This window comes from Calidris pugnax, unplaced genomic scaffold (assembly GCF_001431845.1).
Source record: "Calidris pugnax isolate Ruff unplaced genomic scaffold, ASM143184v1 scaffold144, whole genome shotgun sequence".
NCBI classification, from domain to species: Eukaryota; Metazoa; Chordata; class Aves; order Charadriiformes; family Scolopacidae; genus Calidris; species Calidris pugnax.
Window position 1 is genome coordinate 272,362 of NW_015090911.1, and position 15,819 is coordinate 288,180.

General features: G+C 51.4%; 1 protein-coding gene across 1 annotated transcript; it reads left to right on the forward strand.

Moving 5' to 3' along the window:
- Window positions 1-491: 491 nt before the first annotated feature.
- LOC106892298 (aquaporin-3-like) lies at window positions 492-15,804 on the forward strand. Its single transcript, XM_014949378.1, has 7 exons — window positions 492-541; window positions 5,882-6,008; window positions 9,070-9,196; window positions 12,101-12,238; window positions 12,969-13,087; window positions 14,445-14,662; window positions 15,515-15,804. Exons 2-7 carry the CDS (start codon window positions 5,919-5,921, stop codon window positions 15,672-15,674), a joined length of 852 nt encoding a protein of 283 aa, XP_014804864.1. The 5' UTR covers window positions 492-541; window positions 5,882-5,918; the 3' UTR covers window positions 15,675-15,804.
- The last annotated feature ends 15 nt before the right edge of the window (window positions 15,805-15,819 follow it).

The following is a 15,819-nucleotide window of genomic DNA, read 5'->3' on the forward strand; positions in this document are numbered from 1 at the left end:
GAAGACAGGCTGAGGGAATTGAGGTTTTTCAGCCTGGAGAAGAAAAGGCTCTGGGGAGACCTTATAACAGCCTTCAACTACCTGAAGGGGACTACAGGAGAGATGGGGAGGGACTCTTTGTCAGAGAGTGGAGCTATAGGACGAGCAGTAACAGGTGTAAACTAAAAAAAGGGGAGATTTAGATTAGATCTTAGGAAGAAATTCTTCACTTGGAAGGTGACGAGACACTGGAACAGGCTGCCCAGAGAAGCTGTGGATGGCCCATCTCTGGAGGGGTTCAAGACCAGGCTGGATGGGGCTCTGAGCAACCTGGTCTGCCCAGGGCGGGGGGTTGGAACTCGATGATCTTTAAGGTCTCTTCCACCTCTAACCATTGTGTGGTTCTATGGTTTGTCTATGCGTTTAGCACCATCTCTTGAAGGGTGTAGCTTACGTGTGTGGAATGTATGGATGCATCCCACCCTTAAGCATCTTGGTGGCTGTGAAGAAGGACTGCGTTGACTCATGGCTTAGCCTTGCTCCAGCAGCGCTAAGGGGCCAGGTGTGGCTGTGTTCGTGTCATTGTCCCCTGCTCTGGTTTTGCTCTTTGGGACTGTCAACACAGGCTCGTGCCTTTTTGGTGCTGCTTAGGGTGATACTGGGCTGGCAGGTCCTGCAGACCCTTCTGGACTGGAGCGTCTGGAGGAGCAATGAGGCAGAGGAGATGGAATGAATTGAACCATGAGGGGTTCCGTTTGTAATGTGGCACCATATGTAAGAGCAAACTTGTTGCATCCTGAGGGGAGGACACAGCCATTCTGTGGTGTCTCCTGGGTTCTTTCAGAGGCAGGGAAACATTCAGGTCAGCATGCTGGCTCCATCAGACTGCCACTTCAGGACCCCACTGAACTCACCCAGTGCCTCCCCCTCAAGCCTGCAGCTTTTCCTATTTAATCTCTCCTTTCAGAATGTGGGTGTTCACTCTCTCTTCCAGGAGAAAGCCTGTCTCCTCTTATCTCCAGGGTGATGATGTCCTATGAGCCCTGTGGTTTCCCTGGCTTTCACCTTATCTGTAGATTGAAGGCAGACCTGAGCAGGCGGCTCAAAGCTCAGCAGGACATTTGCACCCACAGAGCGCACTGCTCCCTACCTGGGTCTGGAGGTGCTCGATGCTCACAAGTCAGGGACAGGGCAGAGAATGGGGGATGACAGCAGATGAAGAGCTCATAGGACCTCTTGTGGGACCTGAGGTTCCCCTGTGTCTTTCTCTCTCTGTTAAATACCCTAGGGTGCGCATGGAGGAGACTTCCCAGGACTGTGTGCAGATGGAAGCCAGTGAGATGCCTCAAATACCATTATGCTTTGCTTGTATAAAACTGACCCAATTCTGCCTGGAAATCCAGATGGAGATCAGGAGGGGAGGGTGGCCCAGTGTGGGGTGGGTAGGTGCCTGCCTCTGCTCTGTTGCCCAACAATGGGGCCAGCGCTTCCACAGGAGGCGACCTGTTCCTGGGCAGCCCTGTTCTCCCCTGATGACCAACAGGAGCCACGTAAGTCCCCTCCTGCTGACACCACCGCCTCAGGGATTACCTCTGGCTGAGCGAGCTTTAGCAGTCTGGGGCAGGGAGGCACCGTGCCCCCGGTGAGGGAAGCAGAGGGCTGCAGACCAGAGCAGGATCCCACTATCATGCCACCAGATCCCTGTGCTGGTCCCTCTGGCTCCCACTTCTGCCCAGCGTGGTAAGAGCTACCCAAGTTTCACTGGAAAGGAGCACGTGCAGGTGATGTGTCTTTGGCCAGCTTCTGGGCAGGGGGTGATGGCATGCAGGGTGAGCTGAAGGGCTGTGGAGGATGGTGTCCTGGGAATGGGGAGCTGGGTAGCAGTAAGGAGAACAAAGGCATCTGCTGAGAGACAGGTATCTGGGGTGTTTGTGACTCACTCAGTGCCTGCCATCTGTTAAGGAGAGGGTGAGATAGACCATGAACGTTAGATGTGGGACCATGGGTTGTTGGTACTCTAGGTATGTTGAGTGGTGTCTGTCCTGGACTGCTAAGGTCATACCAGGGGTGTACTGGTCTCTGACCTGACTGTCCTTCCTCAAGGGGCCTGGAGATGTCTCAGTGACATGTTCGTTTGGTCTGATGGAGGAGCAAGCTGCCCTCATCCACGGTGAGGAGCTCCTCTGCTGTGAGGAGCTCCTCTGCTGTGCTGTCTGCTCATGCTCCTCTGAGCCTCTGGGGAGAAGTTAATGCTTCACCAGCAGGGCTGAAGCTAGTAGGATGGCAACATTCCAGCTCTTGATTAGCGCAATTAAGAGATAAATGAGCTTCTGGGTGCAGAGGAAACATGTGCACTGTCAAACTGGGTTGGAGACGCTATTCCTTGCAGAAGGGTTGACTGCCCTGGAGTCCCTGGGCACTCATCCTTCCCAGGGATGCTCTAGCAGGACCCAGGAGGGTTGTTCCCCTGGCTCTTCAGTGCCATATTTATCAACAGCAGCACTATTAGTGGGCTTAGACTGTGCCAGAATTTTCCTCTCCAAACAGGCCTTTATTACTCGTGCTGAAAGCACACCTGCCTTAGGGAAGAAAATGGGTTTGGTTTAGCAGGTGGTTGCTTAATGTGTGGTTGAAAACACAGTAAAATCATTGTATGGTCAATGTTGAGTGAAGTTTCAACGTGTGAACAAGTCAAGGTAAACATCAGGAGGTGGTGCAGAGCTAAGTGTGAGCAGCTAATGCTTCCAACGAACCCAACGGGAAAACTTTATGGGATAGTACCTGTAAGAGATGAGTTAACTCATGGCTGCGATGGGGTAATGCTGGCACATGAACAAATGACTTTGAGAATTGGGCTGGAAATTAGACAAAAATCTCTAATCTCCACAGAATCAAGTTGTGGTAACAGGCTTCCAGCAGAAGCAGTTGGGGCGAAAAGCACTTACCCCTAAAATGGTGACTGGCCTGGTGAGGAAAGAGATGTGGTGTGGCTGCTTATGCTAGTAGGGGACTGTATTTGGTGACCCTAGAGGCCCTTGTCAGCCCTGCAGGTAAGTGAAACCATGCAAGTACAAACAGGTCATGTTGGGCAACCGGCAGATCCTCACGCTCCAGCCCATGGTTGGTTGAGCGTGCTCAAGATCACCACATCTGGATGGAGGGAAAAAGGACAGTCCAGCTCACCTGGCTGCAGGTATCTCCACATGGATGGGCACCCTGGGGCTGATCACTCCATATCCCTGGTGCAGACACTAGAGGGAAACTGCCAGCATCCAGAGTGACTCATAGGTCTGTCCTCACATGCTGATTTTAGGTGGGGATGAACTGCCCTTTGGAGCTGCCTGGTTTTCTCTGCTGGTCATTAAGTGGAGGGTGACAGGCGAGGCTCACAGATTTCAGTTTTGCGTGCTGTCACAGCAGTGGTACTCTGCCCTATAGGGCTCAGAGAACGTTTTTTTCTGTTGCTGCTACACTCCTTGAACATTGGCAGATCACCTTTCTTTAATGTATAAAAGTGCCCGGAGGAACCCTAATACTAAGGGATTCTCACATTTTCAGCAGCCAACAGATAAATGCATCTGTACATTTTTAAGGGAGAAATTAATGTCTCAGTGCCACCTTGTGGAATGACCTGTGTACAAGGACAAGCAGCAGCAAGAGGCACATCCATGATGCCATCCTAGGAGCATGCTGGAGTTTTAGGGAATTTGGTGGCAATACTGGAGAATATGCTGCTAACGTTATCACCAAATCAAATATTTCTATTGCAAACTGCGGTTGCCTTTTTTTGCTGAGAAGACTGCAAGTCCATGGGAGCCTGGTGTTCCCAAAAAATACCTGTCCATTTTTCAGCCCAAATTAGAATATGGAGATGCCTATTGTTAATACTTGAATACAGGAGAAAAAGGCTTCCAGGGACACAATGGCTTTCTTGTTTACCCACAAGAGAGGAGTCCACTTGGAAGGCTCCCTGAGATCTAGGAGTAAAAAACCAAGTTGTAGGTCCAGTTGTGGGAGATACTGACCCAGTCACACCTTGTCCATCTAAGAAAGCTTGTGAGATCTCCAACACATGCTAATGCCAGGACCTCGGCTTTACATGTCAGCTGGAAATTGCCCTGTGCAGAAGAAATTTGAGGCTCCTGGCACCACCCTGACCCGGTACTCCAAAGCCCGTGTTTGAGTGCTCCACCGATAAACATTTATTTGCATGGCAGAGAATGAAATGACTTGGAAAAATTTATTGGCCACCTTTTCTGTGCCACAGCATGGGTCACAGACGCATAGGACAAAATAACCTTCCCACCTAGAAACATGCAGGAGGAACACCCTTGCCAGCAGCGTGGTTATCATCCTTCATGATTAGAAGGTCCTTACTATTAACAACAGAATAGTAAATTACTGCATATTTAGCCAGGCGTTCACTGAGGTCAATAGCTAATCTGTCACTGGAGGAGGGTTTACCCTAGTCCATAAAACCCTTCCCTGCCACAAGATAGACAATTGTCTATGGAGCAAAGAGAAGAATCAGCTTCCCAGCTTCTTCCATAGAGCTGCTCAATGCCCTGTGGATGAAAGAAAAGCTGGTGAACTTTTGCAGTGCAGTAGTGCCAGAGGGAGGTGACACCAGGGCCAGAGTGAGCAGAGCACTACTTCCCCATCGGGTCAGCTGCTGGCCACCCCTCCAGAGCTGTGTGCCGAGTCCCCTCCAGAGCCACCCTGAGAAGCTGCAGCAGGTTGAGAGAAAGGTGAAGAAAACCAGCAAAGAACCAGACAAGGCCCGCAGAAAAAGGTCTTGAGCGGTTGGCGGGTTTATGTTTTTCAGTGATCGAGCAAAGGAATTAAAACCTTTTCATGGTGGGGAGGTAAGAGCAGCTGGTGAGCAGGGAGACCAGCAGAGGGAATCAGGAGGTGGAGGAGGAATCAGGACAGTGAGGGCTCTGCTCTGGCAGCCAGGTGAGATTGAAGGTCTCTGCAGACCATTGCTGAGCCTGGTCTCCTTGCCCCACACGAGAGGACAGACCGGGGGGCTGATGGGGAAGGTCCCCACTAGTGATGGGAGCTGTGGGCAGAGGTGTGTTCAGAAAGAACAAATATTCAACCTGAAGAAACGCCCCAGGCACTGTGCCCTTCCCAGCTGCAGACAGCGGTGTGCACCCGCTCCAGGCAGAGCATCCTGGGGCAATGGCTTTAAGCTGGAGAAGAGCAGATTTAGATTGGATATTAGGAATAAGTTCTTTATTATGCGGGTGGTGGAGCACTGGAACAGGTTGCCCAGGGAGGTGGTTGAGGCCCCTTCCCTGGAGATATTCAAGGTGAGGCTTGACGAGGCCCTGGTCAAGTTGGGGGTGTCCCTGCTGACTGCAGGGAGGTTGGACAAGATGGCCTTTGGAGGTCCCTTCTGGCCCGGACCATTCTATGATTCTATGATCCTCTCCACAGGCTGGGCACCCAAATGGACCTTCGAAGTTCAGGCAAACGGTCCTCATCCCACCTGTTGGAAAATAAACGTCACCAAAACCACCAGCCAGTGGGTTTAGAACGCAGAGCACAGCCAAAATTCCTGTTCAGGGCTTTGTGGGAAAGGATATGGAGAAAGACAGAGGCATTAGGAGCACACCAAGGCTATCTATAGCTCCACCGGTCTGGAGATAGGCCTCTCCTGGGCAGAGGCGCATAGCTTGCAGTGCCCCAGTAACTGAAATATTGCAGGTTACCATATAGTTTTAAAGGGATGGCCTGTGTGCACGTGTTGGGGGGGGGGAAGACTTTGAAGCGAGCTGCTGCTTTATTGGCTTGTTCATCGTTAACCAAATGAGTGAAGGTGTCTGGGGGTGAAGGGAGGGTGCCAGGTTTCAAAGGGTAACTTAGCCGGGCGCAATGAAGTGTGCTGTCACAACAGGAGCTCCTGTGGCTGCGGGCTGGAGACGGGGAGCAAAATGCTGGAGAAGATTCAGAAGGCGCTCACGATTCGTAGCAGCACCATGAGGGAGCTGCTGGCAGAAGCGCTGGGGATGTTCATCCTCATGGTAAGGAGGAGGTGGGACCAGATGTGTGTGTCTGCGTGTGTGTGTACTGGATGGGTGAGGGGGTAAGCGTTCACAGCAGCAGTTTGTGAGGTCCTTGTTTGTGGTTTCCTACCACGTGCCTGGGGTTGCTCAGCGGCTGGTGGCTACTTCTCACCCCTCTGCTCTGGTGGGGCGGCAGCTTCCCATCGGGTAGGCCATCTGTCAAAAACCTTCTGTAGGAAAAAAGCAAGGTGGAGGGTGGCAGGTGGGTGATGGGAGAGGGTGAAGCAGGTGGAGGTCAGCCACTGTTTCAGTTCTCTGAAAAACTGTTTCAGTTCTATGAAAAAAAAAAAAAGAAAAAAAAGAGGAAGAGTCTGGGAATGAACTTGTGTCTGGTCATGCTTCTACCAGACCCCCTGAAATATCCCATGTAGTGAATTGAGGCTTTTCTTCCTGCCATATCTAAGGCAATGGGGTGGCTGGAAGGTCCTCCACAGGTCTGGGGAGCAGACCCTGTCTCCTCTGCCACTGGCAGCCTTTGTGAAATGAGGGCAGCAAATAATCCCGTTTCCCTCCTGGGGTTGCCAGGGTAATGGACGCCTGTGAAACTCTCCGGAGCCACAACCCACCATTAGGAAACGTAATTACCGGGTGTGAAGCACGCCAGGATTTTGCTTCTGATTTTCTTATGCTGGCAAAAAAATAGTGCTTATCCAAGCCACACAGAAACTCCCCTCTTACCAGAGGGATCTGTTTCATGCAGAAAAAGTGGTTTTGAGCTCTTGGGCTCCTTCAGAGGTGTTTGTGAAGAGGCTGAGGAAGGCTTTGCAGTGAGAGAGACACTTTGGACTGGACAGAGGCTGGCATGGAAGGGCTGGGGATAATCCACGTAACTCGTACTTGGAGATTTGCACAGGAGGAAGATAAGATTTGTGTAAGCATGGGGACCTTTTGACACAGCTGTCTGTACAGATAAAGGGGCCTATTCTCAAAGGCAACAATGCACGTGCAAAGGATGCCTGCTTTTTATCACATCTTTACACACATCCAGCTCCTTGGAGTTCACTCCTCACAACACAGGTAGCTTTGCACGCATTGGAAGTCAGCATACAGACATCTGTGACTCCTCAGCAGGAGCCGAACAAAACCATTTTCCTTTTCCAACCCCTTTATTTCTTGGTGAGGGAAATTTCCAGGTGACGAAGATCAAGTTCAGGGGTGTCCTGTCAGGGCTGTCTCTGGGAAGCGGCATAAGGAGGAGATTTTTCTCTGCAATTTGACAGTCCAAGGCAGGTTTTGGAGCCTGCACCTCATGATGGATCCCCATGAGGGAATGGAGTAGGAGGTGGGACACTGCATCAAGGGCTGACCACAAACAGCATCCACCATCCGAATGTACCACCCAGCATCCAACTCTTCAGCAGCCCCCCAGGCACTACTGCAGCTGGGAATGTGCATCCCTGGATGCATCTCCGGGATGCCTGGTTGGCTGTTGGTTGGATGACAGCACTCAGTTGATGTCTGTTGAATGTACACAGTTGGATTACTTCTTGCTTCAACAGACAGGCTATGTTCATGCAGGAGGGAACCAGGCAGTAGGAGTAAACAGCACAAGGAGCAGGGAGGTAGGAAAAGAAAAGAAAAAATAAGGCTATTTTGGGACTGTGACAATAGAGGAAGAGACCAGAGATTTGGATCCGTGCTGAAAAAGAGATTCTCTGGCCTGTCCTATGGGGTTTTATTTTAGGATAGAGCTGTTCAGCTGCAACAGCCATGTCTCCTCCCTGCACCTGCTTGCTGTCCTGCAAACCCCACGCGTTGTGCATTTGGCCTCTGTAGGATGTGGCTTTGGAAAAGCTCGCAGATGAGCAGGCAAAGGTTTTATAAGGGCACTGCAGATGCTGGGGGACATCCCAGACACTGCTTTTTGGGGCTTTTGCTGAGGCAGACTGAGGGAAGGGCTCACACTGTGCAGGCTGTAGCTCCACGCAGAGCAGGGAGCCTGGTCTGTGTATTCAAGAGAGGTAAGAACAGTGGCTCTGGGGAAGAGGGGGTTTTTGTGCTATCTGAAAGGGAAGAGGGAGAGCAGATGCGTGAGATAAACTCTGGATCCAGGCAAAGCAGCCAGTAAAGATCCAAGTCAAAATAGCAGACCAAGACCAGAGCAGAAGCTTGGATGACTTTTTTGTCTTGGAGGGACGTGTCACCCTGGGTAAACACCGCTGCAGTCCAAGGAACAGGATATACTCCCCAAGCCCTAAGTGGTTTGTGAAGCAGGCAGAGACCTTGAGAGCAGCTTTGTCCTGCAGATTTCAGTCTAAGAGTTGTGCAATGAACTCATTTTTCTACCCTCTGACCACATTAAAAAAGTGAAATACAATTTACTTTTAGGCCAGAGCAATTTCTTCAATGTCTTTTCCTGCTGGAGAGTGTTTATGTTTTTTAAAACTTTTTTCCCAGTTCCCCTTTAGTCACTAAAAAAATATTGATACTTTTGCTGTTTTTGAAATGAAAGTGTATGCGTTGAAAGGAAAAGTAAAACCGGAATTTCCTCCCTTGGTTTTTTTTTTCCGGAATAGGTTACCAAAATTAGGCTTGAATTTGGCAGATAGCTTTGTGCTGCCCAAACTACATTTTTAGTCAATAAATTGCACACCAAGAGAAGAAAGACAACAAGAAGTGGCCCACCCTTCTTCCACCCGGCTTGGGCACTGCCTCTGGGTGGTCTGAGGTGATGCTCCCCTGGCTCACGTCCCTGGCTTCAGGTGCAGACGCCCTTACCGTGGCCATGTGAGTGACCCCAGCCAAGCCCAGGATCTCAGTGTGGGTGTCGGGGGTTTGTGTCCCTATAGCAGAGTGTCCTATTTGGTGTAATGGTCACCAACAAGGAATAATCCAGTTACCTGTTCAATTTTTGCAGAGGAAGGTCATTCTCATTTCATCTCCTGACCATGGGCATCTTAAGAGTCTTCCTGTCTTTGGGAATTTGTTAGTATTGTAGAAAAAGTAACAAAGAAGTTCAGTCCACCGCAGCGATAACATTACTTTTAACAACCCTTTCTCTCTTTTTTTCTATGCATAGTTCTTTGGCTTGTCTTCTGTGGCACAAGTGGTATTAGGAAGAGGAGAGTTTGGGCAGCATCTGAGCATCAACTTGGCATTTGGCATTGGTGTTACCTTGGGCATGCACGCAGCTGGAGGAATCTCTGGTGAGCAGGACACTCGAGCACGGGACATCTCTATGTCCCATAAAGGCCACATGAGTCTGGGGCGGCAGGAGTGGGCTGTGGGTGGGTGATGGCATGGCAAGGTGGGGCAAGTGACCTCACCAGCAAAAAATGCAGTCCTAGGGTCCCCAAGCAAGAAGAGCAGGGCAGGTCTGGCGACCGTAACCAGGGTCAGCCTTGTGACCCAGGGATCACAGCCAAGTCTGCAGGGGGGGAAGCACGTCTGAGATCACGCCAAGGAGTCGCGATGGCGCCACACGGTCAGGAGAAGCTGGGGACAAGGAGGGTACAGCATACCTCCAGTATGCTGACCCCAAAAGCGTGTCCTGAGCTGAGATGGGGGCAAGTTCAGACAGGGACACCAGCAGAGTGTGGCCATCCCCTCCTGCTGCAGTCAGTGGAGCCAGGTTTCAGCAGCGTCCCCATTAGGTGCTTGGGATACACCACCATGGCCCAAGGAGATAAGGAGCTCTGGAAACGTGCTGCCAATCTGACCCATGGGGAAGTAAATCATTTATTGCAAAGGAGAGCTTACTGCTGATGTTGCAACAAGGAATGGTATGAAAATTTTCTCCTTATCATGCACACCCATGCGCACACGCCCCATGCGAACGCAGGAGGTGTGTTTCAGGGCCATGGAGTTGTATTCTCACATGACAGGGCATTACCTTTGCCTTGTGCAATTTCTGCATTCATTTGCACCATGAGAAGACATTAAGGGCTCTAGTGGGCAGAAAATTAAAGCAAGTCGTTGCTCTTGAACTGTCGGAGCAGAGAGATGTCCAAGTCTGGGGCTGGGTTGGAAAGGAAAAATTTTCCAACTGTCATCTTTTGATGTCCCTGTACTTTTGGAGCTGGTGGAGACATCCTGGGGAAAGTGAGCTATGGAAAGTAGGTCCCTGCAGTCCCAGGTGACATTTGAGTTGGAGCTGATCTGCTGAGGGCTGGGAGGTGAAAGGAAGGGTCTTAGATCAGTCAGGAACAGGCTGGCTCTGGAGTCAGCTTCAGGGCTTCTTAGCTCTGAGATTTGGCTCCATTTGTGTCACATGATGTTTCTTGTGATCTCTGAAATGGCCGGTCATGCCTGCAAAGGATCAAAGGATGGAAGAAAAAGGGGTATCCCCCCATTTCTGTTGTGGTTGTGGGACTGTAGCAGGCAGTACATACACTTTCACTTCACTCTTCCTGTACTTTGATGAGATGACGTGTGTCTGGCCTTTCCTCCTTTCTGAGTCTGGAGTAGAAAGAGGCCGCTCCGGTTGGAGTATTTACTAACCCCCAAAGTTTACACCTACTAGGCAGGAAAGAGCAAATATTTCCTTTGGACTCAGAGGGAGATGAGGCACGGAGAACAAATGTGGTTTGCACCTAGGGCACCAAACCTGGATCCACTTAGTTGTTCTCCAAAAGCACTATTGTGATAACAACTTTCTCCGTAGAAAGCAGACAACAGGAGCCACGTACTAAAAGATGTAAGGAAATGCAGACCAAGATCACAAACTCTGTGAGGGAAGGACAGGGTCTGCTCCACACTAGTGCAGATTGACCATCTAGTAACCCCTTCTCAATGCGGTGACATCTAAGGGCTAATCTGACTCCCTGCCAACAGCCCTGCATAGGATTTGCTGTACAGATGTGAAGACAAGGGGCATCAGTGGTTGATTTTGCAGTTCACCTCCCCAGCATCTCATGCCTTGCCTGCCAGATGTGCTAAGGGCCCGCAGCTCCCATCAGCTGCAGTGCTCAGCTCTGCCAGGATCAGGCCCTCCTTGTCTATCAGATGTTTTCAGAAGGACTTGCAATTATTTGGGATAAGATTTGTCTCATCTACCAGTAGCCATATAAAAGCTGGGGTGTGAATCTAAATTCTGGGCTCCCTTTAAGCTGAATGGAGAAGCTCATACAGAGAGAAAGCCTCAGAATCACAGAATGCTACGGGGTTGGAAGGGACCTGTGGAGATCATGTAGTCCAACCCCCCTGCCACAGCAGACCCACCCAGAGCAGGTTGCACAGGAACGTCTCCAGCAGGGTTTTGAATATCTCCAGAGAAGAAGACTCCACCACCTCCCTGGGCAGCCTGTTCCAGTGCTCTGCCACCCTCAAAGGAAAGACGTTCCTCCTCATGTTTAGGTGGAACTTCCTATGTTACAGTTTGTGCCCATTTCCTCTTGTCCTGTCACTGGGCACCACTGAGAAAAGACTGACCCCACCCCTCCCTTTAAGTATTTATAGGTGTTGATCAGATCCCCCCTCAGCCTTCTCTTCTCCAGACTAAAAAGGCTCAAGTACCTCAGCCTTTTCTCATAAGAGAGATGTCCGAGGCCTCTAATCATCTTTGTAGCCCTTTGCTGTACCCTCTCCAGCAGTTCCCTGTCCTTCTTGAACTGGGGAGCCCAGAACTGGACACAGTGTTCCAGATGGGACCTCACCAGAGCAGAGTAGAGAGGCCGGATAACCTCCCTTGGCCTACTGGTCACATTCCTCTTGATGCCCACAGGATGCTATTTGCCTCTTGACCACACAGATACATTGCTGGCTCACGGTCATCCTGTTGTCCACCAGGACTCCCAGGTCTTTTTCCTCAGAAAAATTCACACTATGCCATGCCGTGCCAAGAGATGTGTCTCTAACAGGCGAGGTGACTAAGGCAGCCTGTGGTCTACAACATGAAGCAGAAGTTGTCTGATTTTTAGATGACTAGAGCTAGGAGTTATCTGCTTTGAATCATTCAGGGTCAGTTTTGAGTCAGTGCAGGAGGGAGACTCTGTTCTGGGTGAGTCCTGGTGTTGTGGAGTAAGGTCTGGGTGGTTACTGTGGGGCATGGGGCATGTTCCAAAACAGAGGTATCAGCACTGAAGCCACTCACTTCTGCTCTGATTTTGCAGGAGCTCATCTGAACGCTGCCATCACCATCACATACTGCATTTTAGGAAACCTCCCCTGGAGAAAGCTCCCAGCTTATCTGATCGGGCAGTTCCTGGGCTCCTTTACAGCAGCGGCGACCGTCTTCGGCCTCTATTATGGTATGGTTGTGGGTTGCTGTGGGCACCGTTTTAGTCTTATCTCGCTGCTCGTCAAAAATATTTCCTTTTACAGTACCCTGCAAGATGTCTGGGTGAGGAAGGCGAGCTCCTGCCTTTTGGGACTGACCTTCATAGCTCAAAGCCAGAGCAGGGCCCAGATATCTCTGGGAAGGATGTGCAGTTCCTGGAGAGCACAGCTCCCTTTGCTCAGGGCATTCCCACTGCCAAAACCTGTTCTCAGGTTCTCAACTCGAGGCCAGTAGTTGTTTTTGGTCAGCAGTTTGTTTCCAGGGCCTGCAAGGCCTTAAGTTACATGGATTACCGTGCACTAGGTACAGCTGGAGCTCTGGGGGACTCTGCTGGTCTGTGGAAAACAGGACACGGACATACGTGGCTTTGTGTTGTGAGCAGAGGACCCACCACCTCTTGGCTCTAGCATGTCTCAGACTGTGAGGGGCAGAGTCCTCCAGAGCATCCAGCCTGCCCCAGGCTCCCAGAGCAGGGACAGGGAGCTGGTAGGCTTAAGGAAGCAACTGCAGACCAAAGTCTGCAGGTAACAGATATCAGTGAGATCATGCCCTGCGAGGGGTGTGTCACCTCCATCGTATCTCCCATTGCCTCTCTTCCCCGGGATGTGTGTGACGTGTCCGTGCTGGTGGTGACAGGTGGCCTTGTGTACGTGCCATGTGGGATGAACTCTGCTAACTCCTGTAATTACCATCTCCCTCAGATGCTCTGTATGACTACACCAAGGGGAACTTCACAGTGACGGGACCAACTGCCACGGCGTCCATCTTCTGTACTTACCCTGCTCCCTACGTATCGTTGCCTGGGGCCTTCTTCACAGAGGTCAGTGGGGACCCCTGTGGTGTGGTAGGAGAAGGTGGGGGGTAACAGGAGCTACTGCAGGTCTACAACAGGGGACTCATGGTGCCACGTGGGCAGACACAATCACAACCTCTGCTCCAAGGAGCCCACCACCCTGGCAGGTACCTGACAGGTAGGATCCACCAAAGATCCACCTTGGTGGCCGACCCTGAAGGGTAATGCCTGCAGGTTGCTCCACAGCTTGGTCCGAGTGTCCTTCAAACAACTTCCCTGCACACTGCCCAAGCAACGGGAAGTGAGAACCTGAGCTGTATCAGGAACCACCTCCTTTGGGCTCTGGGCAGTTCCCTGAACTGTCCTTCCCCTTTTTTGGATCCTACACCCGCTCCATGGTCCCGAGCAGCTCTGCTGGCTGCCCCCTCCAGCACAGAGGGCCTGGGACTGTCTTCACATGAACACCGCCTGTCTGGATGGCACCTCTGGGGTCTGAGCAGTCCCATTTAGACTGGGTACAATTGATTCCCAGACGCCCAGAAATAGGAAGGGGATGCTGCAGGGGACATGGAGCACTGGGACACCGGAGAAGGAAGATTCTCTTCCAACTCAAATGTGCAGAAGCCTGTGCTTTTGTCTCTGAGCTGACAAAACTCTTGCCTGGGCATGATGAGGAGGTGGGTGAGAGCTGGAGAGCCTACAGGCGTGGGGGGCCCTGATCACTCAGCCTCCTGTGGAGCACGCAGTGCCCTTGCTGCACACGAAACCAAATGACAGTGACAGCGTGTTGCCAAAAACTGCAGAGTCTCTGCTTTTGATGGCATCTCTGCCAGCAGTGCAAGGCTCTCCAGCTGCATTTTCTGAAGCAGAAAGAGAGAGCAGTCAGGACTTGTATTCAAACCACAGTTCCTGATGTCTTGGGCACTGCAGATCTACAAATGCCAGCTACGTACCGTCATGGGTGGGAGATCTGGGTTTCCCAGATGAGAACCTGGTTATCTGCTTTTAGCCCTGAAAGGGTTAATGCAACAGGCTGTGTAAAACATTGCTCCCTCTAGGGAGGATCGTAGAGTTAGCAATTTGTTATGGTTCTGCCCCTGTTAGACAAAATGTACTTAAAATAACCCATGTCCCTAACTTGAAAGGTGGAGGGAGAGGACAGTACTGAGAAGTTCATATCAGTCCTAGAGATGGAGATGTTCTTACTGGGAAACGAGTCAAGACTGTTAGGAGGGGAATAACATTGGGGTCCCTCCTCACTCCATCAGACCATGAATCCCACCTGTTCTTCCATTCTGGGAAGTCTCTTCCTTTCTGCTGAGCAGGATCCTTTGGCCTTCCTCGTTCTCTCTCCTGACCTATTCCACCTTTCCTCCTCCTGCAGTTTATAGCGACGGCGATGCTGCTCCTGGGCATTCTGGTCATCCACGACGAGAGGAACAATGGAGCCCTGAAGGGCACACAGGCCCTGCTCACCGGGATCCTGGTCCTGGGCATCGGCTTAGGGATGGGGATGAACTCGGGCTACGCCATAAACCCCTCCCGGGACCTGCCCCCCAGGATCTTCACGGCAATTGCTGGCTGGGGAATGGAGGTCTTCACGTGAGTGACCCATTCTGCTTTTACACTGCTCAGCTCACAAGGAGAGGCGATAAGCCCAAGATAAAATGGTCAGGAAGGCTTTTTCTTTGGACCAAGTTGATGGTATTGCTGCAGAGTACCTTCCTCCTGAGAGCAAGCCCCAGGCATCATGGGGTACACTAATTCTCCAGCACGGAATTCATCTTGACATCCAGATACCTCAGTTTGGGCACCAAACTGGCTGCTTGTTAGCTGGAGATCTAGGTGGTTATTGCAGCCAGAGAGCGATTCAGCTCACCTGAAAGCAGGTACTTACAGCTGGGTGGCTGAAGAGCTCTCCTAGATTGAGATGTCTGAACCTGGAGATCAAACCCTGCCTTCCCCTCTCTAGTGACACGGAGCCACGGTACGGCTTTTCCCTTGGTGAGGGCATCAGCAGTCTCCTGTCCTGCCTGCCCATTTTTGTTAGATTTCCAGACTATACCTGTGAGTGCTTGGTAGAGGAGCTTGCAGATGTTACTGGAAATGGGGAGGGAAAAGGGGCGCGTGTCTCGTCTGCCCAACAGCCATGCTCCTCAGGACCACACAGACTATTTCAGCAGGAGAACCAGAGACCTGCAGACAGCGCAGAGCCACTCTCCCAGGCTGGTGGGGGAATGTGACCCTCCCTCCAGCAATTACGCTGGAGATGGAGAGAGAATTCACCTAAAGCAGCTGTAGGGCCCCGTGTGTGAAACGGCACTGGACACCTCTGCTCCCAAAGCCTGCTCCTGCCCCAGCAGACATGGCAGGGGTTCAGGAGGAACAGAGGAACAGCAGGAGGGCAGGGGTTCCAGTCTGGCTCAACAACACCCCTTCTGTGTTTCGTTTCAGGGCTGGACCTCACTGGTGGTGGGTCCCACTCACAGCTCCGATTCTGGGAAGCCTCGCTGGTGTTTTTATCCACAAACTCTTCATCGATTTTCACAACCAGCCTGTCCCGGAAAGTGGAGAAGAGAAAGGACATCCCGTGGTGGAGACTTCTACGCTGTGATGGCCACATGCTCCAAGGAAAGGGCATGACAACAAGGCCTGGACTGACACCCAAAGGGCAACCAAGTGGATAAGGGGATAGGCAATGGTGCTGCCAGAGCACATCGTTTCTCCACCCTGCAGGTGGAGCATGAGGGACTCGTCTT

Coding starts and splice junctions, on each gene's coding strand:
- LOC106892298 (XM_014949378.1), top strand. CDS start 5,919: ATGCTGGAGAAGATTCAGAAGGCGCTCACGATTCGTAGCAGCACCATG. Junction 6,009..9,069: donor TGGGGATGTTCATCCTCATG/GTAAGGAGGAGG, acceptor TTCTATGCATAG/TTCTTTGGCTTGTCTTCTGT. Junction 13,088..14,444: donor CTGGGGCCTTCTTCACAGAG/GTCAGTGGGGAC, acceptor CTCCTCCTGCAG/TTTATAGCGACGGCGATGCT.